The 27174-nt window shown below is 35.1% G+C and overlaps 2 protein-coding genes across 7 annotated transcripts in view; both read left to right on the top strand.

Moving 5' to 3' along the window:
* The window catches only part of LOC143245274 (formin-binding protein 1 homolog), a 52883-nt gene extending 45321 nt beyond the window's left edge, over positions 1–7562 (top strand). For 5 of the 6 annotated variants that reach the window (XM_076491432.1, XM_076491434.1, XM_076491433.1 and 2 more), the window contains exon 14: positions 869–7562. In XM_076491432.1, coding sequence (XP_076347547.1) covers positions 869–1026 — 158 coding nt within the window. In that variant the 3' untranslated portion in view covers positions 1027–7562. The remainder of the gene's footprint in view (positions 1–868) is intronic. The other variant, XM_076491437.1, reaches the window with a different exon arrangement.
* Positions 7563–14576: 7014 nt separating this feature from the next.
* On the top strand, positions 14577–23649 carry LOC143245624 (uncharacterized). The gene is made up of 4 exons (XM_076491978.1): positions 14577–14816; positions 16140–16298; positions 20274–20357; positions 23585–23649. Exons 1-4 carry the CDS (start codon positions 14783–14785, stop codon positions 23647–23649), a joined length of 342 nt encoding a protein of 113 aa, XP_076348093.1. The 5' UTR covers positions 14577–14782.
* The last annotated feature ends 3525 nt before the right edge of the window (positions 23650–27174 follow it).

The raw sequence follows: 27174 nt of genomic DNA, 5'->3' as shown, positions 1-27174 counted from the left end.
ATTGATTGCTATTTTTAAAAAAATCATGGAAAGTGCTGCCCTCTACTGATGGTAGCATATTCCATAAGCTGGTCACTTTGTTAAAATACTAGAACTATTTTAACTTAAAACTAGCCTGTCCTTGAGAAATCGTAAGTTTTCATTCTTAGTTTTCTTTCATGTTTAATCATATATTTATTGAAGTGAATATAGTGCTAAAAAAGTGGAGTTCTTAAAAAAAAACTGTTATTTCTTCAATAAAGGGAACCACCTTTAATATGTGTTTAAAGTGATCCCAGAGTATATCATAACAGTCTGAACAATTTTTTTAAGCAGTTCTTCCCAGGATTCAGCATGAGCCAGGTGGTTAAAGCACTCGACTCATAATCTGAGGGTTGTGGGTTTGAATCCCAGTCGCACCAAACATGCTCGCCCTTTCAGCCGTGGGGGCATTGTAATGTGATAGCCAATCCCACTATTCGTTGGTGAAAGAATAGCCCAAGACTTGACATTGGGTGGTGATGATTAGCTGCCTTCCCTCTAGTCTTACACTGCTAAATTAGGGACAACTAGCACAGATAGCCCTTGAGTAGCTTTGTGCGAAATTCAAAAACAAAAGAAACCAAATCAAGTTCTTCAAATTCTTGTTTTCCAAAATTTTTCAATAAGTTATGAATACTATGATCAGTAATTACTAATACAGATGCACACACAGGGTGACATTTCTTCTAGTTTATTTAACTTATGGTTTTTTTGTACTCTATTTTTGGTTATTTTTAATAGGTTTTCCAGAAAAGATGAAATAAAATTGTGTGTTTTTTTATACAAAAACTATAATATGTATGTTAAAATAATGATGTTGTCTTTTTTTATGTGTTCCACGTTCCAGGACAGGGCGAGGAGGAAGCAGAAATTGAAAAATATGAAAAACTTTTTATCATTGAAGTTGACCAAGGTGACGGCTGGACAAGGGTTCGGAAGGTTACTTCAGAAGAAGGGTTTGTTCCAACATCATATATTGAAATTACCATTCACCAGAGTGACTAACAGATTAGGAATATGTGTTTTTGACAACTTGTGTAACTGATGAGAGGTGTAAATACAAAGTTGTTCAGGTTCTAACTGAGAAATATTTCGAGGATGTTGGTTCAAAATGTATCTGAAACTGGATATTCCTGAAGTTACCCCCTCATTAAATTTGGGTAGAATTTCACAAAAGTATTCAGATTTAAAATGCTACTTTTGGTCAGTTTTTAACTGAACGTCATAAAAATACGAAAGCTTTATTGTTGATTTTTTTTTATATGGTTAAAGAAGGTTTTATAAACCATATACCGTATCTTAGAGCCACTGACATATGACCTACAAGCTGCGTCCAACTGAAATCAAAGGTTTAAGAACAAAATCATTTTGCTCAGCAATTCTCTCATCAAAGATTTAACTAAAATGAAATGTTTTACTATCATTCTCTGGAGAGCAAAGGTTTTTTTTGTTTTTTTTCTAACTTCCCTGCCAAATTTACCAGTTTTGTATGTCATGCTTTTAGATTATTTTCCTTTTAAGTTTGTTTTTAATTATAGTGATGAAGGTAAAACTGACTCGATACCTTGATTATTGAAGTTATATCTTAACGATAGTGTAGTCTATAACTACAGTACAAAATATGGTTTAATAGTATAGAAATAAGTGATTCCTAGTTAAAATAATTGCAGGACTTGAGTTCATTTTAAACGAATTAGTGTAGAAGTTGATTATAAACCTTGCACAAACTGTATACATTAAGTTATACCTTTTTTTTTCCATTTTCCATCAATGGAAATGGTTTATGTAAATTTATCAGATATTAACTTACAAAGTAGTGAATATTATAATTATAAATTCATAACTTTCTTTTACTTTCCATTGTTTATGTCAGTGGCTGGACAATCTGTATGCAGTGTTATTGTTTTGGATTAAGTAGATGGAAAATGAGTGTTTCATAAATGTGTAAGTTGTTGCTTCTACAATTCAAAACTATTTGTTAGTTCTAATGAAGAGAGTAACGTTGATGAAGTGAACCTAATTGTGTTGAGGAGTATTGATTGTGAATTATGTGTTTAAAAACTTATTTGTGAATTATGTTTAATGAGCAGGTTTATTGTTTATTTTGACTGTTTAATATGATCCATATAAAATATAAATTTCATATAACGTTATCAGCAGGGTGTGAGATTGGTGCCCTTTAATAGTAGTAATTATGTTGGTAAGTTTCAGGCTTCTAAAATTTTATCTTGTATTGCCATAAAGGGGGAGGTATTTTCCTCAAAATGCCTGTAATTAATGTACGTAAGAAATCATAATACCGTAACTTTGGATATGCAACATTTAGCTAATGTAGGAGTTTTATATTCTAAATTACCCAGAATTTGCCACCAGGAAATAGTTGCATTTTGAGTTCCACTAGATTATGCATCATTTCTTAGTATTAAATTGTTAGTGATTTTGCAAGATTGACGTATAGTTTTAACGAATCCCCTTCTTCTGCAATATCCACAAACAACGGCTGAAGCTTGTGCTACTATTTTAACATGTTTTTCAACTGCTTGTGTGTGACACGGCATGCTGCACTTGTCATTTTGATTAGTTATAGACAACAACTGTTCATTCTCGGTCCATACTATTAGAACATTGTAAGGTTGAGTTGTAACTATCTCATTGTGCTAGAATCTGAGGTAGATAAAGCAGCTAGTATTCTATGAAGAACAAGTTGTCTCTTGGCCTTAATAATCACCTCTATGCATTACAAGCAGAATATTCACCTCTCTGGATTACTCCGTCCATCATGTATTTCTGCGAATCAGGAAGAAAAAGATCCAGTGACTTATGGCTGCAAGTGGGATTTTTCTTCATGCTGAGCCAAATTGTTGCATACACTTCAATTACATATCTCAGTGACAAGCTGAGATTCTTGGATGTGTAAGCAGTTGTGATGTAAAGGTTCAAAGTCCTGTTTCATGTTGTTAACTTGCAAGAATGGTTCATTGTACCATGGTCACATAAAGCAGCCTCTCATGTACAATGACCTGACACTATTGCATTGCACATGCCATACAAACATTACTTGTCTGTACTAAAATTCTGTCGATGCTAAATTCTCAGTAATGGCTGTAATTTTGGCTGAAAGAAAATTTACTGAAGGAAATTATTTCCAACTAGTTCAGTTACTTTCCAAGCAGATCAGGAGCAGATGGTCACTGTCACTCAGACAAGACGTGTAATTAGATAACATTTAACAAACAAACTAACCAATGAACAGATATTCTTAAGTGCAATTCAAGGAGCTACATAACTACAGCCTTTTTTTCCAGTGTTGACTTGTGTATCGTACAGTGATTAAATGGTCAAATGAAACTTTATCTTCAAACCAGTGAAGGATTGAATTTTTTATACTCTCTGATGTCTCAGAAGGAAAGAAATGTGATCCATTTTTTAGTCAGACAGCTGCAGACGGTTTCTTGTTTGTACTTGTGTACAGCAGTATTAAATAGTTTCTTGTTTGGTTTCATCTCTGAATTTTGTAATATTGCCTTTGTATGTAAGTATACCTTTACATTGGTTATGGGATTTTAGCAGTTTATGATATTGTTCAGGATATGGTCGGGTTCTTTTCGACAGCACGTTTGTGTGAAATATAGAAAAGCTTACGCTCTCTCATGTTTGTTCAGGTTTTTGAGCAATATATTGAGCACAATCATATGACAAAGGATGAACAGTTTGGCAATACATTTAACTTTAATTAACTAGGTTCTCCAAATATGGGGCAAACAACAGACTGTCTAGTTTTGGCATTCTAATGCTGAAATAAATGTATATAGTATTAATCTACCTATTCAAAACTAGATATAAAAAACACAAAATAATATAATATTCCAAATATGAGAACACACTGTGCATGTTCAGCATTTGATACCAACTACCATTAAAAAAAATGCATCTGACCAACCTATATTTGTTCAATTCTGTTGTTAATTGGCTGAAATGGAAAAAAATTGGTGAGTTTGCAAATCATGAGAAATGATGACTTGTTTGAACCACCTGTTTTCACTAATGAATTCTATATATATAATATAATTGGCAAAATAATACAAAACAAGCCAGTGATTATCTATTTTATTTGGTGGAGAGATGGTTCACTTTTTTTTTTTAATTTTGGTCCACTTGCTATAGTTGAAGATATAATTGCAGGGTTTTCATTCTGTAAAAGATTAATTCTTGTAATAAAAGAAAACTGTTGCACACCTGCTGACTAGCAATTACAAAATGAAATTCTTGACCACGTAAATTTGATACATCGTAATCTTCAGTAAAAAATAAACTGGATTTCATGAAACTTGCTTCTGCTAACAGCGTGTTGAGTGATGTTAAATGAATTTAAACAAGTTTTTGTTAGTCATTTACTGAATTAAAAGGTTAAGCCTAATTTAAGTTTTCATATAATTCAAACTACAAACTATATTGTTAAGATTCTGTATTGTACAGATACACCACCAATTTTCCGGCACTCTTGGTTCCAGAGCCTTGCCGGATTGTCTGTTTTGCTGGACCAACAGAGTTCACATTACAATAATTCAACACCCACCTCCATGTCTCTAATGCACCATGGACTGCCAGAAACTTAAATAAAACGAATACTAAATGTGATTTAAATGATGCAGGTGTTTTTAGTAATGAAAAAGGTTTATTAATTACTGTACTTATAAAGAATGTTACAGTAGTGCTACTTCCAAAGTGACAAATTTTACTGGAATTATAGAGCTAATCACAAAGGTCTAGAAGTCGAGGGCTGTCAGGATTACTGTCTGTTTCATCATGGATTTGTGATGCTGCAAGGGTAACATCTGGGGTACTTAATGTTGAAGCCACAAAACTATCAGATGTAGGCCTACTGTTCTGACACACATTCTTCTTGGCTATGTTTCTAAACACTTCATCCAAGCAAAATTGTTTCACGTGTTCTAATCTTTCCCTGTGTAATTTTTTCATACAGCAGATGAAGAGTCATTGGTTCTTTATCCATCTCGTTGTTCTAGCCCACTAATTAATGCTTTAGTAAGTTTTTCAGCTATATCTGTTTTATCTTCATCACTTTCATTGTTTTTATCAGGATTCAGAACAATATCCATAATTTCAGAGTCAGAATAGTGATAAACAACAGATGTTTCTTTGTTGACATTCATCCACTAGGTCAGACTTTCTTCATTAAGATTACTTGCTATACCCTAGACAGCAGGTCCTGTGAAACTTTTTACACACTCAAACAACTCAGGAACAATTTCTTTCTCCTTTGATGTATTAAATCCTGTAAAGTAAGTAAGTAGCCAGTGAACTAGTCTGGTGGTTGCAGGAACTTCAAGTGAACTTTCATACTTTTGTTTGGATTAAAGGAGGTGCCAGACCATCGGTGGCTTATCTGTGTTTAGATTTACTGTTTTTGTGTTTTTTTTAATTACATACATAAAGATGTTTCCTAACTTTTACTTTCAACATTAAGTGTTATTAGTCAGTTTTTGGGTAACAATTGTATGTTTAGCGTATCAGATTTGTGCTTCAACTTGAAACCCACTTTAATGCAGAGTAAAACAAAAACTAATATGGACCTCTTTCCAAGAGGTAATGTATTAAGTCTTGGCTTTGCTTAAAAAATCCCCTTTGTACTAGTCATACAGGCACTCTTAGCTGCATGTTTAACTCAAGTTACCAAATCGTGTCTGCAGCATTCATTACCAATGGGATCTGTACACTGAATCTTTTTTGTCCCTAATGATAGTGATTTAGTATTTAAATCGGATCATTAATTTTTCATGTCAAATTCATAATGGAACTCGGAAGATTTTAGTCACAATAATGATGGTATTTTTAATCTCATTTGTTTGATTTGTCGGGTAATATTCACCATGTATGAACCCTGAAGCCAACATTAATGGACCCACAAGCAATGTATTGCTCTGAAAAATCCACTAATATTAGGGTTTATACAGATTGTATGAATAGCTTTACTTCTCTCTAAATACATCTGAATGTATTAAATATTGAGATTTTTGTCCTATTTAAACAATTCAAAATTGCCAGCAGCTTTGTTTGCAGCTATACAACCCCAAAACGATTTAGGCTAATAAAGTTCTTTTGATAGAACATTAGATGTACTTAAGCTCTGTGGAAGGATCTGCTTCTAGTGTGAAGGGAAGTAAAAAAAAAACGTTTTTTATTGGTATATCATTTTACATTTTACACTGATTTTAAGGGTGTCCACCACCTGTACAAAGTTACTGACAAGAAATGGGCATCTCCAAAACCACTTACTCTTGTCTAAGGCTACTCATGGGAGATGGAATACTCCAAAACTGTATAACTCAATTACAAGTGGTGAATGGATTGATAGGTTTAAAATTTTTAAGGTTATATACATTAGAGTCATCTAAGTAAAAACTTTTTTACAGTGTATTTCATTACATATTTTCATGACAGCTAGTTATTGTGTTATTAGTAGATAAAAGTGTATGTGGTGAGTAATATTAGTGTTAACTTTCTTGTGATGGGCAGAGCACAGATAGCCCATTGAGTAGCTTTGCTTTTAACAACAACCAAACAATTCAATAATTATATCCACCATGACATGCTCAATATTTTTATGCACAAATTTAACATATTTTTTCTCTCGAACAAAATCACACAAATAGCTTTTTGGCTCTAATGATAATATTGAAATATATGTGTGGTATGATCTGTGTGAATACCTATATTTTTAAATTTTCTCTTGAATCACCTACTCGATGATGTGGAACATGTGGGGAACTTCCCTGTGTTCGTTTAATCAGTTACATGTGGTAAGAAATTTTGTTGGTTATTATTGTTATTACTTGTATATAATCTAGTTAACTTGTTATACGCTCAGGCTATGTGCAATAAATACGTATACAAGCGTATTTAGATTTTTTACAATTTTTATACAGATATAAAAGCCCCTGGTGGGCATATGGTAAACTTAAAATTCAAGAATAAATCCCTGCTGTGGACAGATGATCCATTTCGTGTAGAACTTCCATTACGAACAGTTGTGAAAGTTACGTCTTTGTTACCACTTTCTGGTCTTATATATGTACTTAAAATATTTGTGTTTTTTATGATCAAAGTCGATTTTGATTAATTTGAAAATATTTCATTTCTCTGTTTACTTAACTATCTGTTTTATGTATTTGATACTTGAAACAGTCGGCACTTAATAAAACTATATAATTACCAAATTAAGGAAACACAAGGTAATAATGTCTTCATGTAACTTACGACCCCATTGATATCTTTACTGGTGAAAGAAACCATGGTCGTAACAAATGATGTATTTGTGAAACATATTGTCTTGTTTTATTATTTTGTTACAAAAGTAAATAAACAATAATAATTATTTAAGCAGTTGATGTGCTGTTATTATAATTTGTACTTCGTATTAATATTGATTATATTTCGAGTTTAAATTATTAGTTTATTTTAAAGTATTAAATCGTAAAATGTGTTGTAATCAAACATTATTAATAAAGTCGTGAATCAAAGATTGGTAGTTGTTTTTGTAATTTGTAATAAAGATGCATAAGGATCTTGAGTTTTGTATCTGTGATTGTTGCAAATTGAACGAGTCTTTAAGCCTGGAGTGACTTAACAATTAATTTTCCAGATAAACTATTATTAATCAATTGGAGGCAGATCGAAGTTTATTTTAAACTCTTAAATGCTTTAGGCCAAGTGGTTAGGGCGCGCTCGACTCGTAATCTGAGGGTCGCGGGTTCGAATCCCCGTAGCCCTTTCAACCGTGGTGGTGTTATAAAATGATGGTCAATCCCACTATTCGTTGGATCTGTCAAAACTACATTTTAACATTGCCATTGCGTACGTAGGTATACCGGTTCCACCCAAAATTGATCGCTTTTGATCAGGGTATGTAACAGACCCTTCCTATGCAAAATATCTGTACATTGAGATCATAAAGATGTTCTCAGAGCGGATATGTAGAATTTCCAGGACAAGAATATCCATTATGAAACAAAGGAATATGGATCAACTAGGAGTCCCAGGACTACTTAGAAAAAAGACCTGTAAGAAATCATGCCTTAGTTTTGATAAGTAGGCTGCAGCGCTTTCTTGCAGATAAGAAAGAGGTCAGTGGCGAGAACCATCCACGTGACCCATGCAAAATACAAAAAGTAACTTTACATGGAAAAATAATAAAGCTGACGCACAACATACTCGTTCAATGTTTGCACAACTCAAACAGCTATTTCAAACTAAGACATACTTGTGGAGTCATTGTGTGTAGCGCCTTTGGATTTCTGTTTGATGGAACGGGTGTAGAGAAACTGTCGTACTCGTATACTAGAAAGATTATGGAAAGCATGCATGGAAGAGCAATATGTTTTGGACCTGACAGCCTAATGACTGACCCTTTTAAAATGCAGGGTTGCTAGTCAAAATACGGTTCTCGGATAAAACGTGACCGAATATGATGTGGCTTCAAACTCATTTTTATATAACGTACTCCACCTTTGTAATTTACTAAGTAATTTCTGATGTATTCTAAAACATGAAACTCAATACTGAGAGAAATATTTGTAATTGTTTAAAATAGTGAGAACCAACGACACAAGCATTGGGATGAGTGCGTGAAGTTTTACGAACGATTAGTGCGACTGACCGTCGCATTAAAACGCTCCCATGGCTGAAAGGGCGAACATGTTTGCTGTGACAGGGATTCGAGCCTGCAACCCCCGAATTACAAGTCGAGCGCCCTATCCTCCCGGTCAACACGTGGAAAGGATAATGTTCACGTATTGCATGGTTCACACGGTTATTATCTAGGACTGAAATCAATACATATTTTAACAGCTTATGGGAAAAAATAAATCATATTAATTGTCTTATCCTTCCATTCTTATTACATTAAGCTTCAGAGGGAAGAATATATTGGATATAAGCCAGTGAAAATTTATCGTTAGAGAATGAATATTATGAACAAGCGGTTTAAAAAACAACAACAACATGTCTGAATGTTGCCACCTACAGAAATACTAGAATGCAGCAGATAAAATGTTGTATGATGCTAAATTACCACATCAGTATATCTCGGAACAGCTGGTATTGGTATAAACACTTTTACTAATAAAGCAGAGAACAACGTTTCGACCTTCTGAGATCATCTTCACGTCAATAAAGAGAGAATTTGCAACTGAAACGTTGCCGGTATTATAGGGGCGTTGCAGTTACATGTTAGGTTATTACTGCAACACCTCTAATAATTCTGTACCAGTTTACACTCTTGTCCTCAAGACGTGCCCTGCAAACTCTCTCTTTGTTAACTTAAAGATGGCCCAAGAAGGTCGAAAACTCGTTCTCTGCTTTGTTAATAAAAGTGTTAATACCTAGATCAGCCGTCCTGAGATATATTTTTACTTCAAGTTGGTTTTTCGTCATCACAAATTACCACATCATTGATTTACTTGTTTACCACATGGAGCTAATTCCATTTAAAGTTGTGAGTTGCCTTGAAAGGGTTGATTATGTTTTTTATTATTTTATTCTTTCAAAATTCATGTACACTTGACTAAAACTACACACATACACACATCTGTCTATACAAATAATACACTTGACTAAAACTACACACATACAAACATCTGTCTATACAAATAATACACTTGACTAAAACTACACACATACACACATCTGTCTATACAAATAATACACTTGCAATTGCCTGTCCGAAACTTTTATCGCAAATTTCTCTGCTAAACAGTAAAAAATCTTTATCTGAGGAGCCCGGATTGAAAATCAGTTGTCATCATCTGACGACTGGGTTTAATTTCAACTTTAGTTGTTGTTGTTTTTTTTTTATTTCACGCAAACAATACCTAATGCTCTTGTAATTTCCTAGACAAATTAGCACTCTAAGAATGCATTTTCTATGAGCTTCTCGACTTAGGTCTAAAACTACACGCTTATCACTTTGCGAACACGCGTTCAGACGTTTCTACATATTCAGCTAAGTTTGCCTTCACCGCAACTTTGCGTTTACTTTACTTTGTAATAATTTAGCCTCGATTCGTTCCTTAGTCTGCTATAAATACCTTTTCGCTACGTTTATTCTCCAGTACGGGTTTCATCCTTCGTTTTTGTGAGTTTCTTTGTTTCAACCCGTAAAACACAAACATTGGTTCATATTATTTACGTTTTATAAATACCATTACTGTTTACGTTACATGTAGTTTTATGAATAAATTACGTCCGTGTAATTTTATTAAGACCATTCACAGTGACACAGCGAAATGCCTGCGACACTAGAAATCGGGTTTCGATATCCGTGGTGGACAGAATGCAGATAGCCCACTGTGTAACTTTGTGTTTAATTCCAGATAAACGAGTAGATGTTTTATTAAATAAAATTGTTTACGTTTTCTGTCCACGTAAAATATTTTCAAACAGACCGGAATATATCGATGTAACCTGTTATATGTGCAATAAAGCGTAGCTTAGATATTCTGCGTAAAAATAATATAACGAAAATTCTGGTGATGGGATAAAAAATCTACCGTTTTGCGGGTCGCGAATAGTATAGAATATCCAGTTAAGATGAACCATTATTCTCTTAGAGATGTGAAAAACAAAACAAAAACTCACTGAAGTGTTCTAAATTGTAATTAGTTATTATAATTAATGATCACCCTCTTACATAGGTATCTACATAAATTATCTCTTCTCAGTATCAACGACTTGACCTGCATACAATCTCCTGTCCAGTTAAGCCTAACGCAGATTTTCTATGGCATTTCAATGGGGCCTCCTAAATTTTAGTTTAATTTTATAGACAATATAAAAATAACAATAGATTCAAAGAAAAGTTCACCACAACAATAAAAACAATTTTATAATGCATTAAAAATAAAAAAATATTAGTAGTGTTGGGGCACTGGTGCGTTATAAAAGTGATAGTAAATACCGTTTTTCCACTCTAAGAACCTAAAAGAGAAGTCCTTTAGCGGAGGATGCTGGTAACTGTCTGCCTTCCTCTGGTCAGTAGGACTCTCTGATCTTTCTATGCAATTTAATAATGTACAGTTCAAACTGAAAACTAGAAACCTGAAAGACATGTCTTTTAAACGTAAACCCGGTTTCTAATTCACAACAAACATAATCATTATCCTACTTATCAACGTGAACTAAAATAAACACAATTAAAGAGAGTTTGTTTCGAATTTCGCGCGAAGCTACACGGGGCTATCTGCGCTAGCCCTCCCTAATTTGGCAGTGTAAGACTAGAGGGAAGGCAACTAGTCATCACCACCCACCGCCAACTCTTGGCCTACTCTTTTACAAACGAATAGTGGGATTGACCGTCACATTATAACGCCCGCAAGGCTGAAAGGGCGAGCATGTTTGGTGCGACCGGGATTCAAACCCGCGACCCTCAGATTACAAGTCGAACGCCTTAACACACTTGGCCATGCCGGGCTGAGCAGTCCAAAACAAGTGTAACTTTTGTTTAGCGATATCGTAAAGCACGTGACTGTATTGGTGTGTCTGTGCGTGTGTGATAATATTTCATCTCAGTGGTGAATTTGAACACTTACAATAGAGAAAGAAATTTGATAAGATTTTAACGTAACTTTAATAACTAGCATTTTTGAAAGTAACTCAAAGCGTGAAGTTGAACTTATCTTTTCATGTTATCAATCAGACCAGCATAAATACATATGGTCCACTGTGGGGCCCAAAGCCCCCAGTGTACTTATGAAGCTCCTCTATTAATTACAGTTACCCCAATAGCTTCTTCCGTTAGAACATCCAGCAGCACTGTATGTGTACATGTGTCTTGTCTGGTCCCACTAGCTTCTGAAAGGGTGGATATAAACATGTTTAGACCAGTGGGACCAGAAACTCATAATCTGATAAAAGATTCGGATTCAGTGACTGGACATTCGTTATCTGACATTCAGTTCGTAAGGGTTGACGTCAACAGTGTTGTTTTTAATACCTATTTAACTTCGAATAATATATATATATATATTTAAATAAAACAAAAATACTTTAAATTTTAGACTAATAAACAAAACTACAGGTGTCACTACAGTGGAGCAGCGGTAAAAATCAGGAGCTCAAGTTTATTTGTGTTGCTCAAATTAGCTTTTAGCTAAATTCATTCTCTCTTTACTTGTTATGGGCTCACAAACAATCTAGTTCATAAATAGTTTAAACAAATGTGTTTATAGAACCTAAGGGGTCAATATAACCCCCCCCCCATTGGTAATCATAAAATTGATTTGTTTGTTTGTTATGAATTTCGCGCAAAGTTACACGAGGGCTATCTGCGCTAGCCGTTCCTAATTTAGCAGTGTAAGACTAGAAGGAAGACAGTTAGTCGTCACTATCCACTAGCAACTCTTGGACTACTCTTTTAACAATGAATAAGTGGGATTAAACGTCACATTATAACGCAACCACGGCTGAAAGGGTGAGCGTGTTTGGTGTGAAGGGAATCCAACCCCCCCACTCTTAGATTACAATTCGAGTGCCCTAACCACCTGGCCATGCTGGATCGTTATGGAAACCAAAGAGCTCATTTGGAAATTATATTACAATAAAAACAATGAATATGTGAAACTACTAATAATACTGTTATGATGTAAACACACCTAAATACTGTAGCTATGTGGTACAAGTGTTTATTAAGCCTGTTCTGTATTGTTGTCAGTCATATACTTGTCTGAGTAATAGTTCAAATAAAATCTTCGATGTATTTTGTGTATTGAGACTGATGGTAAGACTGATAGGTTGTTTACTGAGCAGAATAAGTGAAAGTCAGCAAGATATGAAACGCCTCGACTATTCCAAGTAAAATATTTTGCTGTTGTAAATAAAAATCCCTGATAAGTTCAAGAGTAAGCTTGGGAGCTCATACTACTAGAATTCAGGGTTCGATCAGCACGAAAACTGAGTGTCATGTAATCTATAGTATAATAGTTCTTTTGATAAAAAATATTCGCACACATAATGTGAAGCATAATTAAAAGGAAAAATGGAAGATTTGTGCTCTGCAGGCTTAGTAGGATAACTAGCCGTTAAGAAAATTATTAACTGTTATTATTTCGAGGTTCCAGAGGTGGAATAGCTGTGACGCTGTACATTGTACAAATATATTGACAACAGTGTTCTCCAATGTTAGGTCAGCTGATATTTACTATATTTGAATGGAAACTACCAGTCACGGAAGGACGCTAGTCCCTATGGCTGAATTTGACATTTTTCGTTAAAAAAGAAATTCTAGATTTAGACACTAATGCATCACAACTACAGTGATTCAGTTAAAGAAGATATATCTCTCGAGATATCTAAGATCCATAAACAACTACGACCACCAAGTGTTTGTTTCTTTGATTAAATAAATATACTTTATATTGTGCATTGTACGTCCTGTCTGGGTTATTAATTTTTCGTACAAACTCAATCAGTTTAGGATAACTTCATTGTCACTTCGAAAAATATTCTGCCAGTACTCCAGTTATATACCGGATCTTCCCAATACTCTTTGAGGAAATAAGTTTCCTTAAGAGTTCCACACGTGAGTCTATTGATTTAAAGGGTTATAAGAAACTCTGTACGGACTTCATATGTTGAAAAGGTTGCATGTGTGACTACACTCTACTGCAATGCTTCTTGGACTTGTTTGTTATTTGTTTCAAGTTAAACACAAAGCTACACATTGGGATATCTGCTCTCTGCCCACCACGGGCATTGAAACCCAGTTTTTAGCGTACTAAGTCCGCACCACTAGGTGCTGTGGATTTAGTTTGACTGCATTGCCTCAAACTTTATTTCGTAACTTCAGTCCAAAGTTTCACAAAATGCTGTTTACACTAACTAACCTTATTTTTGAACGACTGCCGTTAAGCGTGTTAAGGCGTGCGACTCGTAATCTGAGGGTCGCGGGTTCGCATCCCCTTCGCGCCAAACATGCTCGCCCCTGCAGCCGTGGGGGCGTTATAATGTAACAGTCAATCCCACTATTCGTTGGTAAAAGAGTAGCCCAAGAGTTGGCGGTGGGTGGTAATGACTAGCTGCCTTCCCTCTAGTCTTACACTGCTAAATTAGGGACGGCTAGCACAGATAGCCCTCGTGTAGCTTTGCGCGAAATTCAGAAACAAACAAACAAACTGATAACTTCTCGGATTGTATACCAGATTGTTTGACACAGAGTTGTGCCTTTGCAGGTACATTTTACAACACGATGACCAGCAAAGCACGTTTCAGTTCGAACTGCTTCTAACTATAATTAGAGCATACTTGTAACGATCTCGCACAAAAACAAAGAGTTTTTTTGTATGTTAGCGTTGATTAACTGCGAATAACGGTTCATTCCCTTCTCAGACGATCCTTGCACGGGTTATACAGAGTCTTGGGAGGCTTAGTCTGTTCCATTCCCGAGATGTTCTCGCATTGATTGCCAGCCGTATCTACCCTCTTATGTGATGTCAGCTGGTGCACCTGGAATTCGTGTTTAGCTCACCACACGAAAGGAAACCGAGTCGGCTCTCTGCTGTGAGAGTGTTGTCGAGGGCTTTAGGCGGAAGCCACTTAATGTGGAATTTATTTTCCACGCATTTTAGACACACTGCTGCTTTTTAAATATACTGTACCAGTCTTATTTGAGCACTACAGTATCACGACATATGCCTTCAGATTTTTCTGTGGATGAGTTAAGCCGGTATGTCTAAATCCATCACGCGCGATGGTTGCAACTGACTCGGATCTCTCGCTCTCCGGTAAGCCTAACACGAGAATGTAATTCAGCGAAGTTTCCGCTGCTAGTTGTATTTTAATCAGTAAATAAGTAGACCCATTGTCTTTTACGAAGTAAACGATGTACAGTAATCACCAGAAAAAACCAGGCGTGTCCTGAAACTGTGTGTATGTTCTAAAAGCGATGAACTATTCAATGAAACTATGATCAGTGATAACGAGAAAACCCACTTGTAGAGAAATATTTATGTAAAAACGGCTGGTGTGGGTTGAGAAAGGTTTTATGTAGAGGAGCGAACCTGACGATGACCGAAAAAGGTCAAAACGTTGTTCGCTCTTCTACATAAAAAATTTCTCAACCCAAACCAGCCGTTTTTCCTATATATTCAATGAAATTACCTATGTATTATGTATGGTGATCAACAAAGAGTTAAACTATGTGTATATTCTTTATGGTGGTAGAAACTATGTGTATGTTCTATATGGTGGTGAAAACTATGTGTATGTTCTATATGGTGGTGAAAACTATGTGTATGTTCTATATGATGGTGAAAACTATGTGTATGTTCTATATGATGGTGAAAACTATGTGTGTGTTCTATATGGTGGTGAAAACTATGTGTATGTTCTATATGGTGGTGAAAACTATGTGTATGTTCTATATGGTGGTGAAAACTATGTGTATGTTCTATATGGTAGTGAAAACTATGTGTATGTTCTATATGGTGGTGAAAACTATGTGTATGTTCTATATGGTGGTGAAAACTATGTGTATGTTCTATATGGTGGTGAAAACTATCTGTATGTTCTATATGATGGTGAAAACTATGTGTATCTTCTATATGGTGGTGAAAACTATCTGTATGTTCTATATGGTGGTGAAAACTATGTGTATCTTTTATATGGTGGTGAAAACTATGTGTATTTTATATGGTGGTGAAAACTATGTGTATGTTCTATATGTTGGTGAAAACTATGTGTATATTCTATATGGTGGTGAAACTGTGATTGTCATTTACACTGATGTTTCTGTTAAGACTGGTTTCTTTAAAATAATTCCACTGGGAAAGTTTTATTGAAACGTGTATAATCGAGATAATACTCTTACATTTTCACCAGATGGTTTGTTTGTTTGTAATTTAGCACAAAGCTACACAATAGGCTGTCTATGCTCTGCCCACCACGGATATCGAAACACTGTTTTTAGCATATGAGTCTGCAAACATACCGCTGTGTCCCTGGGTGGCTTCTCCAGGCGGAAGGGATTAGAAATGAACACACCTAGAAGTATTTGATGTCTGAAATTTTGATGTACTAATTCTAGTGCTAACTTGTTTTGCCCTCAGGTTGGAACATTACTGGTTTACACCGGGTAGTTCTTCAACAGAGTATAACAATGCTGGCTTACATGGACCAATCGAAAGAGAACACCACAGAAACGCCACAGTTTGCTCAGACCAAGAATTTCAAGAAGAATTTCACTGTAGTTATCGGAGCCACCGCAGGTAAGAAAGAAGTGTCCAGATATTTTCTCAATTGGTAATAATCACTTGGAAATAATGATTATTTAAACAGTTATTGTTTACAATCACTCGTTTTTGTGATACATAATAAATTTCACTCCCGGAGATAAACCTAAACCTAAACCTTGTTATGGTGTGAACGCTTTTTTAATGATAGTAGGGTATGATTATAACACCATGTAACACAAATTTTGTTTCTGGATAGTATGTGTTACTTCTTAATTGTTTATGTTGTAAAAGTACAGAAAATGGACATTATTCCCTTCAGACTTTGTTTTTGTGACCTGGATAACGAAATTTAGAAATTAACCTATTTTATATGTAAAAACGGGCAAATTTACACATTTTCATTTACATAAGGTCTGAATAAAACAACATATGAATCAAGATTTACATGTATTTATACTGAAGTTACACAAAAATGTTTAGAAGTGGACAGTTTTTCAAGACTTGCGATTGTAATGTAAATCACTTTCACGTATCAGCCTCCAAATATAGTCTCCCATCATTATATATGTAAAAACAGCTGGTATGGGTAGAGAAAGCACCAGTGGAAAACGAACAACGTTTCGACCTTCTTCGGTCATCGTCAGTTTCACAAAGAAAGAAGTAAGTGACCGATAGCTGACCACATGTTTGAAGGGGGTTGTGTAACTGAGTGTAGGAATGTAGAGGGCGTGCTTAAATTCGAAAACGTGTGAAGGTGACTTTTGTGTTCTTTGAATCTGGTTTCCATTTTTCTACTTGTTTGTCCAATATAGAAGTCGTGGCAGTTATCACATTGTATTTTGTAAATAATGTTGGTGTGGTGTTTGTCAGTGTAGTTTTTACATAGTATAGACCTCAGTTTTGTGCCTGGTTTTTGAATAAATTTTGTGTTAACTAGAATGTCATATTTTGTTACTAGTTTTTGCCAAGTGTTGGTTATTTGTCTGCCGATGTCAGGAATATATGGTATACAGCAGTATATGGTTTCGTGATTTTTTGATTCGTGAGATATATTTACTTTAGTTGGTTGATTTTGCTTTCTGTCTAGGTGTGTGCGTAAAATGTTTTCTACGGTTTGTGGAGGAAACTTATTGATGTTGATGAAGTATTGTTTTATTTTGTCTAATTCATCGTTAATTTTATCTGGTGAGCATAGTTTTATGGCTGTGTTTATTTGGTTTCTTAGTATGTTGAGTTTTTGTTTTGTTTCATGCGCTGAGTCCCAAGGAATGTATAGTCCAATATGGGTGATTTTTCGGTGGATTTTTGTTTTGAATTGTGTGTCGGTTCTTGTAATTTTGAGGTTAAGAAATGATATTTGATTGCTTTCTTCTTGTTCACATGTGAAGTTAATGTTGGGATGTATAGAGTTAATGTGATTGAAAAAATTAAGTATGTGTTCTGTAGATCTGAATCCCACAATCGTGTCATCTACATATCTGTACCAGTATAGTGGTGGATGTAATGCTGTGTTAATTGTTTGTGTTTCAACTTGTGTCATAAAAATATTGGCGAGAACTGGTGATACTGGGTTGCCCATGCTTAGGCCATTTGTTTGTATATAGTCGTGGTTGTTGCACGGATAGCCCTCGAGTAGCTTTGTACGAAATTCAAACCAAACCAAACAAACTATGGAAAAGTAGTGTAAGTTTATTCATGTCTTAAATATTCACAACGTGAAATTAAACTAATTTCTAATAATAGGTAAAATTCAGTAAGTTACATCCTGACAAAGGGCAGGAATGAGTTGGAGAACCTACTGACTGCGCACGCACAGTAGTTGTTTTGGTTTTGTTTGTTTTTTGACGTAGCTTTTCGTACAAAAAGAACGATTTATCAGTGAAGTGAAAGATGACGTAGTTTTGTATCTAAGCGCCCCCAAGTGACACAACGTTTTGTCTGTGGACTTACAACGCTAGAAACCGCGTCTTAATACCCGCGGTGGGCAAAGCGTAGCTAGCCCATCGTTTAGCTTTGTGCTTAATTACAACCAATCAAATAACCGATTTATCTAAGCCTTATTTTTGTATGAAAACAATTAAAATAAAAAAACAGTAAAAGTAAAAGATGCTATAGTATTGTATCTAAGCCTTATGTTCTTTGGAATGTCAAATTAGTCAGTGATTGTCTGCGGCTACGAAACCCACGAATTCCTTGTTATTAAGTTGATGAAAAATGATCGTAAAGAAACAAAGCTTTCTGCAGCTAAACTCTATCTGAGAGGTAAAGTTAGATAGTGTAAGGAAAATTAGTGAAACATAAGTAGACGATGACACGTAGGTTTTGTTTGTTTTTGAATTTCGCACAAAGCTATACAAGGACTATCTGTGCTAGCCGTCCCTAATTTAGCAGTGTAAGAGTACAAGGAAAACAGCTAGTCGTCACCACCCACCACCAACTCTTGGGCTACTCTTTTACCAATGAATAGTGGGATTGAGCGTAATATTATAACGCCCCCCACGGCTGAAAGGGCGAGCATGTTTGGCGCGACGAGGATGCGAACCCGCGACCGTTGGATTACGAGTCGCACGCCTTAACACGCTTGGTAAAACGTGATAACGGTAAAAAATGTTTCGTAGGATAGATGTAAACCATATTCAGAACAGATGTGATTGAATGTTTTGTACAGCAAATATTGGGTGTTATTATTTCTACGAAGAGTTGTACGTTTATCTAGGCTCTTCGAAAGCTAAAACTAGAGTCCAGAATGATCAGGTGGTTAAGGCACTCGACTAGCAATCCGAGGGTTGCGGGTTCGAATCCCTGTAACACCAAACATGATCGCCCTTTCAGCCGTGGGGGCGTTATAATGCTACAGTCAATCCCACTATTCATTAGTAAAATAGTAGCTCAAGAGTTGGCGGTGGGTGGTGATGACTAGCTGCCTTCCCTCTATTCTTACACTGCTAAATATGGGACGACTAGCGCAGATAGCCCTCGTGTAGTAGGCCCGGCATGGCCAAGCGCGTTAAAGCGTGCGACTCATAATCTGAGGGTCGCGGGTTTGCATCCCCGTCGCGCCAAACATGCTCGCCCTTTCAGCCGTGGGGGCGTTATAATTTGACGGTCAATCCCACTATTCGTTGGTAAAAGAGTAGCCCAAGAGTTGGCGGTGGGTGGTGATGACTAGCTGCTTTTCCTCTAGTCTTACACTGCTAAATTAGGGACGGCTAGCACAGATAGCCCTCGAGTAGCTTTGTGCGAAATTGAAAAACAAACAAACAAACAAACTCTCGTGTAGCTTTGCGCGAAATTCAAAAACAAACAAACAAGATAAAACTAACATCTGATACAGTTTTGTAAGGCTTGCAAGCAGTACGTAGTTATTACCAATATTGTCTTGTCTTGTTTGGAATTAAACACAAAGTTACACAATGGGCTATTTGCGCTCTGCCCACCACGGGTATCTAACACCGGTTTCTAGTAGTGTGAGCCCGCAGATATCCCGCTGTGCCACTAGAGGGCATACCTAGAATGACTCACACACATACATATATATACGCCAGTGAAATGTAAATTCTCTAGACAATATTAAAAATTTATGTAGTTATTAACACTATATTTTTATTGTTAAATAAAATCCCGTAATTAATTGTATTTCTTTGCTTTGACTTTAATGAATAATTGAGGACCTATTAGATAAACATAAATGTCCAGATTTTAATTCATAAGACAAATAAATTCTGTGTGTTTGTGTGTTTTTCGTATAGCAAAGCCACAAAGGGCTATCTACTCAGCCAACCGAGGGGAATCGAACCCCTGATTTTAGCTGTACTAGCGGGAAGACGAAATAAATTCTAACCATCTCACATAAACGCATGGTTTCACGTTTATTTTGAAACGTTTTAGTTGTTTATCTATCTCTATTTGAGAATTTTTTACCTCATAAAATGAAAGAAGGCTTAAATCGTTATATGTATGAATAACTGAACGTTCATAAAACTTATAGAGAAACGTGTTTCTTTTTAGGAGCTCTGGGACTTCTTGTAATCCTTGCCGCAGCTATCGTTCTATGGAACTACTGTTACCATATAACTCTTACGCAGAAATACAGTAAGTTGTTAAAACACGCGCCAGTTTTATTGAAAAACGTAGTAATTCGATTTTGTTGCAATTAAATAGAAGGTAGGTAAGGGAAATTCGGAATTTTATTAAATAAATTATCTCGAAATGAATCTGCTACTTAGGCCTAACCAGTACAGTCGGCGGAGCTCTGGATAACAATTTTTAGCAGTGGAATGAAGTTCAGAACTAATATATAAGAATAATTTAAACAGAGAGTTTTCACACACGTCATTACGAACAGAAGTTCTTTCTATAATATTTAAAGGGTCTTCCTGGTTTTTCTTTTCACCACGTATTGAAGTACGTTATTTAAACTTCCATCAGCTTGGACTGTTTAAGCCTAAATACAAACCTGCCAATTACATTAGCCGATTATCTGCTCTTTTATGTTGGTATCAATAATGTATTTGAAGGTTGTATATTTATAAACAAAGCTTCTTGGTGACTCAGTGGTACATTTGAGGGGTTACGACGCTAATATATGATTTCGATACCCGCTGTAGGGGGGCTACATATAGCTAATTATATACCTTTAAGCCTAAAAACAACCAAACAAAAATCCTAAAATGGTTTTAACTATTTACATAAAAGACCCATTACATTCTTAATTATATGTTAATTCCCTACTCAGTAATTCCACCTTCTTAATTGGATGTTAATTACCTACACGAAAATTTTACCTCCTAAATTAGGATTGTTTGTTACGATTAAAAAACCGTATTTTCCTGAGCAAACAGGATGTGGCCAGGTTCATTAGCATACTTGGATTGTCTATATGTCTTCTCTCCAGGTTGTCAATTAAAATTACGAACGACTTTGTGTAAACAGTCGTGTCAGAGTTTAGGTTTGTCTAATATCAGTACTTTGTCTGCCAGGTAGTATTACAATGACAAGGTATTTTTGTTTTGAAATTACGGTATATCACTGTAAAAAGAAATTATTTTTACTTTAACATTTCTTAATACAAAAGTTAATACAGTAGAAATAATTACTTCTGAAACCAGAATTCACCCGCATTTTTACTTTAAATATTTTTATCATATTTCGTTGTTTGTTTGTTTGTAATTAAGTACATTGAGCAGTGTGTTCTCTGCCCAACCGGGTATCGAAACCTGATTTCCAGCTTTTCAAGTCCACAGACTTACCACTCAGTCGCTAGAGGGCGTCGTATTTTAACTGAGATCTGGTTTCATAACGAATACGAAAACTTTCTAAACCAGGTACATTTAGTTTTCAAATAGTTGTATTCATGTTTTAGGAACTTTTTTTTTTGAAGTATCGAACACAAGGCAATTATAGAAAACGGTATTTTCAAATTATCTAATGTTCAAATTGTAATTTTAGTATAACAATCTGCCTTAGAAGAAACAGCTTGGCATGACTAGGTGGTTAGGGCGCTCAACTCGCAATTTGAGCATTGCGGGTTCGAAACCCATCATACTAAGCATACTCGCCTTTACAGCTGTGGGAGCGTTATATTATGCAGTCAAACCCACTATTCGCTGGTAAAAGAATAGCCCAAAAGTTGGCAGTAGGTGGTGATGACTAGCTACCTTTCGTCTAGTCTTGCACTGCAAAATTAGGGATGGCTAGCGCAGATATCCCTCGGGTAGGTTTGCGCAAAATTCAAACCAAACAAATGAACAAACTTAGAAGGAAAGCAAAATCACAACCCACCGCGCGAAGTAGAAATTCATTCTGAGTAAGGTTTAATTAGGTAAAATCTGGTTTTGTTTTCTTGGGTGCGTGCGTTCAAGGTTTTGATACCAATTTATTTTGAAGGAATACAACTAGAACCAGGATAGAACCAGAATAAACCGGAGAATACAAGAAACGTAACTTGAAATATTAGTCGTAAAATGCTAAAACTTACAGCTGCATGCCATCAGAAAATAAGATGGAAACATTTATTTTTCAATATCTCTTTAACATTAAAGACAGATCGCTTGGAGAACTAGATTGGAACGGAGACAGGGAAGCCCGAGGTTATAGATCATGTTTCGTGTTTGGTTTCCCAGAGAACAATTAATATATTGCGTGTTTATAGTCCAACGTGGTATTACTCAGTAAATTCTCGTATCTACAAAATATTACCCACCAGAATCAATACTATGTTCAGACGGTGTTACAAATGAAGACGTAATTAGTTTTAATGTATGTTCATTAGTAAACAAATAATTACGAAGAAACTTGGAAGATGTATGCTTTTAAATCCGTACTCTAAAACGAGTAGAATCAAAGCATCTTAAAATACGCAGTAAACCTATGTTTGTACTCACGTTTGGAAATATTTACTTATGTAAGTTTTAGCGCATACGCCAAATTTACCTAAGTAGTGGTTGAACACTTACTTTTTGTTTTTAATTTCGCGCCAAGCTGCATGAAGGCTATCTGCGCTAGCCGTTCTAATTTAGCAGTGTAAGACTAGAGGTAAAGCAACTAGTCATCACCACTCACCGCCAACTCTTGGGCTACTCTTTTACCAACGAATAGGAAGATTGACCGTAACATTATAACGCCCCCACAGCTGAAAGGGGGAGTATGTCTGGTGTAACGGGAATTCGAAGCCGCGACCCTCAGATTATGAATCGAACACCCCCTAACCATCTAATACTTACGTACATTATGTACCAGTTAAAACTGATAGTTATATGTGTAACACGTCAAGTTAAATACACTTTGTTAGGTTTGTTCCGAAGCGCTGTTTTACAGGTCAGTTGTAATTGTAAGAAACACTAGGAAACAGAGTTATTGTATCGTGCCATTAGGAAGACACACATTCTGTAAGGCACTGTGTTAAAACCCATACCATTCAAACTATAATATACTTTATACTTTGACGAGAACGAATTTAATAGATCAATATGGGAAACTGGGAATACATAGAGTCTGGGACTTCTGGATTGCGCATCTGACGAGCCAGATTTAAATCCATGTAATCCCTCTGACAACAGTTGAAAATTAGGAACGGTGGCACATAGTTTTAGTAACCTTACCATAGATATAGTATACAAGGTGCTATATATATCTATAACTCAATATGATATATACCGTATTTCACTCACTACGAGTTGCACTCCAGTGGCTTATTTCTTAAGAATCAATTTTAACCTGTAAATTAATTCAGATTTTGTGTGACCAGTAAAGAGTTCCTTTGTAAAACTCTGGCTTTATTGGGATGTTTGAAACAAACTACGTCCTATGTTGTTTTAAAGATTCGACTGAAGAAAAGAACCCGACAGCTGCGAGAGAAATTGAATCAAGAATTGTTCAGAGGTAGGTTTTAGGTTTCTGTTTGTTTGTTTGTTTGCAATTAAGCAAAGAGCTATGGTACTTTCCAATCCAATATCGCCAAATTAGATTTCATATTTGTTCATTGAAACCTGCTGAAATTATTTGTAATGGTTTCCTATTACGGTATAAAACAAATAGCTGTGACATACAAAAGAAGAAATGGCCATAAATATCCGAGTTGGTATTCTCCGCTATCATGAAACAAACCACGTATTTTTTTAAACAACCGGAATGTCTTCTTTATACATTTTATTAACACATCTGCAAGGAAAACTGTGAATGCTTTATGATTATAATGTTGGCATTATCATAATGATAAAATATAAGCAGGACAAAAAGACTTTGGTAAATTATATTTAAATAAAAAACAATGAAAACCGAGCAGCTTTCTACAGGTAGTCTTGTTTTATTCAGAATAACTCGTCATGATTTTATCTTTTTTTTTTTAAATCCAACTGTTTGTTTTACTCTGCATATACGTGGTTAAGGCACTCCACTCATAATCCGAGGGTCGCGGGTTCGAATCCCCGTAGCTCTAAACATGCTTGCCCTTTCAGCCTTGGGAGCGTTATAATGTGACGGTCAATCCCACTATTCATCGAGAAAAGAGGAGCCCAAGAGTTGGCGGTGGGTGGTGATGACTAGCTGCCTTCCCTCTATTCTTAGACTAATAAATTAGGGACGACTAGCGCAGATAGCCTTCGTGTAGCTTTGCACAAAATTCAAACCAAATCGTTACAGGTTAACCTGACCTATCTTTACACGAAAAAAGACTCGAGCAGCCCTATAACTTCTAACATACCGACTGTAAGCCCCAAAACACGAGTTAAAGGGTCAAGATACTCCACTTACCTTTTATTATCTCATTCAGGAAAGAGAGTGGAAACAAACGATTTTTAATAAACGTATTTTTTTTTATACCACGATCATTCTTGGCGCAGTTTTCTTACATATAATTTTATTCAAGTATCTATTGAAGTGAAACTTATTTACTTTAATCTTAAGTTACAGGATACTTATATAATTTATATATAACTCAAATATATATATATAACTTATATATAACTCAAATATATATATAACTTTTATATAACTCAAATATATATATAACTTTTATATAACTCAAATATATATATAACTTATATATAACTCAAATATATATATAACTTTTATATAACTCAAATATATATATAACTTATATATAACTCAAATATATATATATAACTTATATATAACTCAAATATATATAACTTTTATATAACTCAAAAACATATATAACTTTTATATAACTAAAATATATATATAACCTTTATATAAATCAAACATATATATAACTTTTATATAACTCAAATATATATATAACTTATATATAACTCAAATATATATATAACTTTTATATAACTCAAACATATATGTAATTTATATATAACTCAAATATATATATATAACTCAAATATATATATAACTTTTATATAACTCAAAAACATATATAACTTTTATATAACTCAAATATATATATAACTTTTATATAAATCAAACATATATGTAATTTATATATAACTCAAATATATATATAACTTATATATAACACAGATATATGTATTTAAATTTCATTCAGAAAACACGACATTTATGTTGACTAATAAGATTTACTCTGGTTCTGAATTGAAATATTATAAATGTTTCGAACAAAATATAATTCTTCATCAGATAAAGTAGTAATCAGAATTTATAGTGTGTGAGGGACTGATTGAATTACTAGTGGAACGCTCGAACCACCTGGGTGGCTTTTCAGATAAAATCCTTCTAGCTTGCACTCTTTTAAACAGTAGAATTTTTGTGAACGTGTTATTGTTGTAAATATTGTCTTATTATGTAGATTTAAGAAGTTTTTATGTAACACCACAATGCAATGACATTTCACGTTAGTTTCGTCAGTAAACTAAATGGCTGTGTTACGTTAGTTTCGTCAGTAAACTAAATGGCTGTGTTACGTTAGTTTCGTCAGTAAAATAAATGGCTGTGTTACGATAGTTTCGTCAGTAAACTAAATGGCTGTGTTAGTTAGTTTCGTCAGTAACCTAAATGGCTGTGTTAGTTAGTTTCGTCAGTAAACTAAATGGCTGTGTTACGTTAGTTTCGTCAGTAAAATAAATGGCTGTGTTACGATAGTTTCGTCAGTAAACTAAATGGCTGTGTTAGTTAGTTTCGTCAGTAACCTAAATGGCTGTGTTAGTTAGTTTCGTCAGTAACCTAAATGGCTGTGTTACGTTAGTTTCGTCAGTAACCTAAATGGCTGTGTTACTTTAGTTTCGTCAGTAAACTAGCCTAAATGGCTGTGTCTGTTAAAAAAAACAACATTTTTTACGTTTGTTCATACATTTTTTAAAATGATAAATTGTTGGATGTGTAATATGAGGGTCGCGGACTCGAGTGCTCGTTACATCAAACATGGTCGACCTTTCAGCCGTGGGGGCGTTATATATGACGATTAATCCCACTATTCGTTGGTAGAAGAGTCGTCCAAGAGTTGGCGGTGGGTGATAATGTTTAGCTGCCTTTCTTCTAGTCTGCCACTGATAAATTAGGGACGGCTAGTGCAGATAGCCCTCGTGTAGCTGTACGTGAAATTCAAACTAGATACTGTAGATCTGGACAGTTTTCTGTACACGGTTGTTTATCCATGCTTGAGATCAGTGGTAGTCTTCCTTATGTCCTGAAGGTTACATAAACAAAGATACTTAACATCAGTATCATTGAGTATAGGTGTTCTGTCTCTTATTTCACTACTTACAAATTTATCTGGTCTCGTGATCTAGGGTGTACTTGACAGTGTCCAACCAGCATCACGTAAAATTTTTAGGTGAACTGTCTGCTCTACTGGCCATGACAGTTATTTCAGACCCTAAATACAATCAGTATGTTTATTCATATATAACACTTACGATATACACTAGGTACAGTACACTGCTGGCCAATATCTTAAGGCCAATGAACATAAAGAAAAAAATATGCATTTTACGTTGTTAGACTCAACCACTTATTTGACTTGAGTTTTGAAAGATGAAATTACGAAAAGGGAAAATAAAAATGAAACATGTTTTTAACATTTAATAGGGAAAATTTGAACACTATGAAATTAACCTAAATACTGGTTGGTCAAAAGTTTAAGATCATACCAAAAAGAAGTCCTAAACAGGGTAGGAAATGCCCAACAAGAGGTCTTAGTAGTGAGTTGCACTGCCGTCATTGCGAATAACTTCAAATATTCGCTTTGGTATGGTCGATATAAGCGTTTGCAGAAGGCTAGCTGGAATGTTATTCCAAGAGGTGAAGATGGCTTCACGAAGATCATGCACTGTTTGGAATTGATGTTCATTTCTATAGACTTCTCTTGCCATCCACCCCCAAACATTTTCAATGGGGTTCAGTTCGGGAAACACGCTGGATGGTACAAAAGAATCACGTTATTAGCCATGAAAAAGTCCTTTGTCCTGTGGCATTGTGGATT

This window comes from Tachypleus tridentatus, chromosome 2, assembly GCF_004210375.1.
Source record: "Tachypleus tridentatus isolate NWPU-2018 chromosome 2, ASM421037v1, whole genome shotgun sequence".
Taxonomy (NCBI): domain Eukaryota; kingdom Metazoa; phylum Arthropoda; class Merostomata; order Xiphosura; family Limulidae; genus Tachypleus; species Tachypleus tridentatus.
Note: the sequence above shows the minus strand (reverse complement) of the source record. Positions and strands in the feature narration are given on the sequence as shown.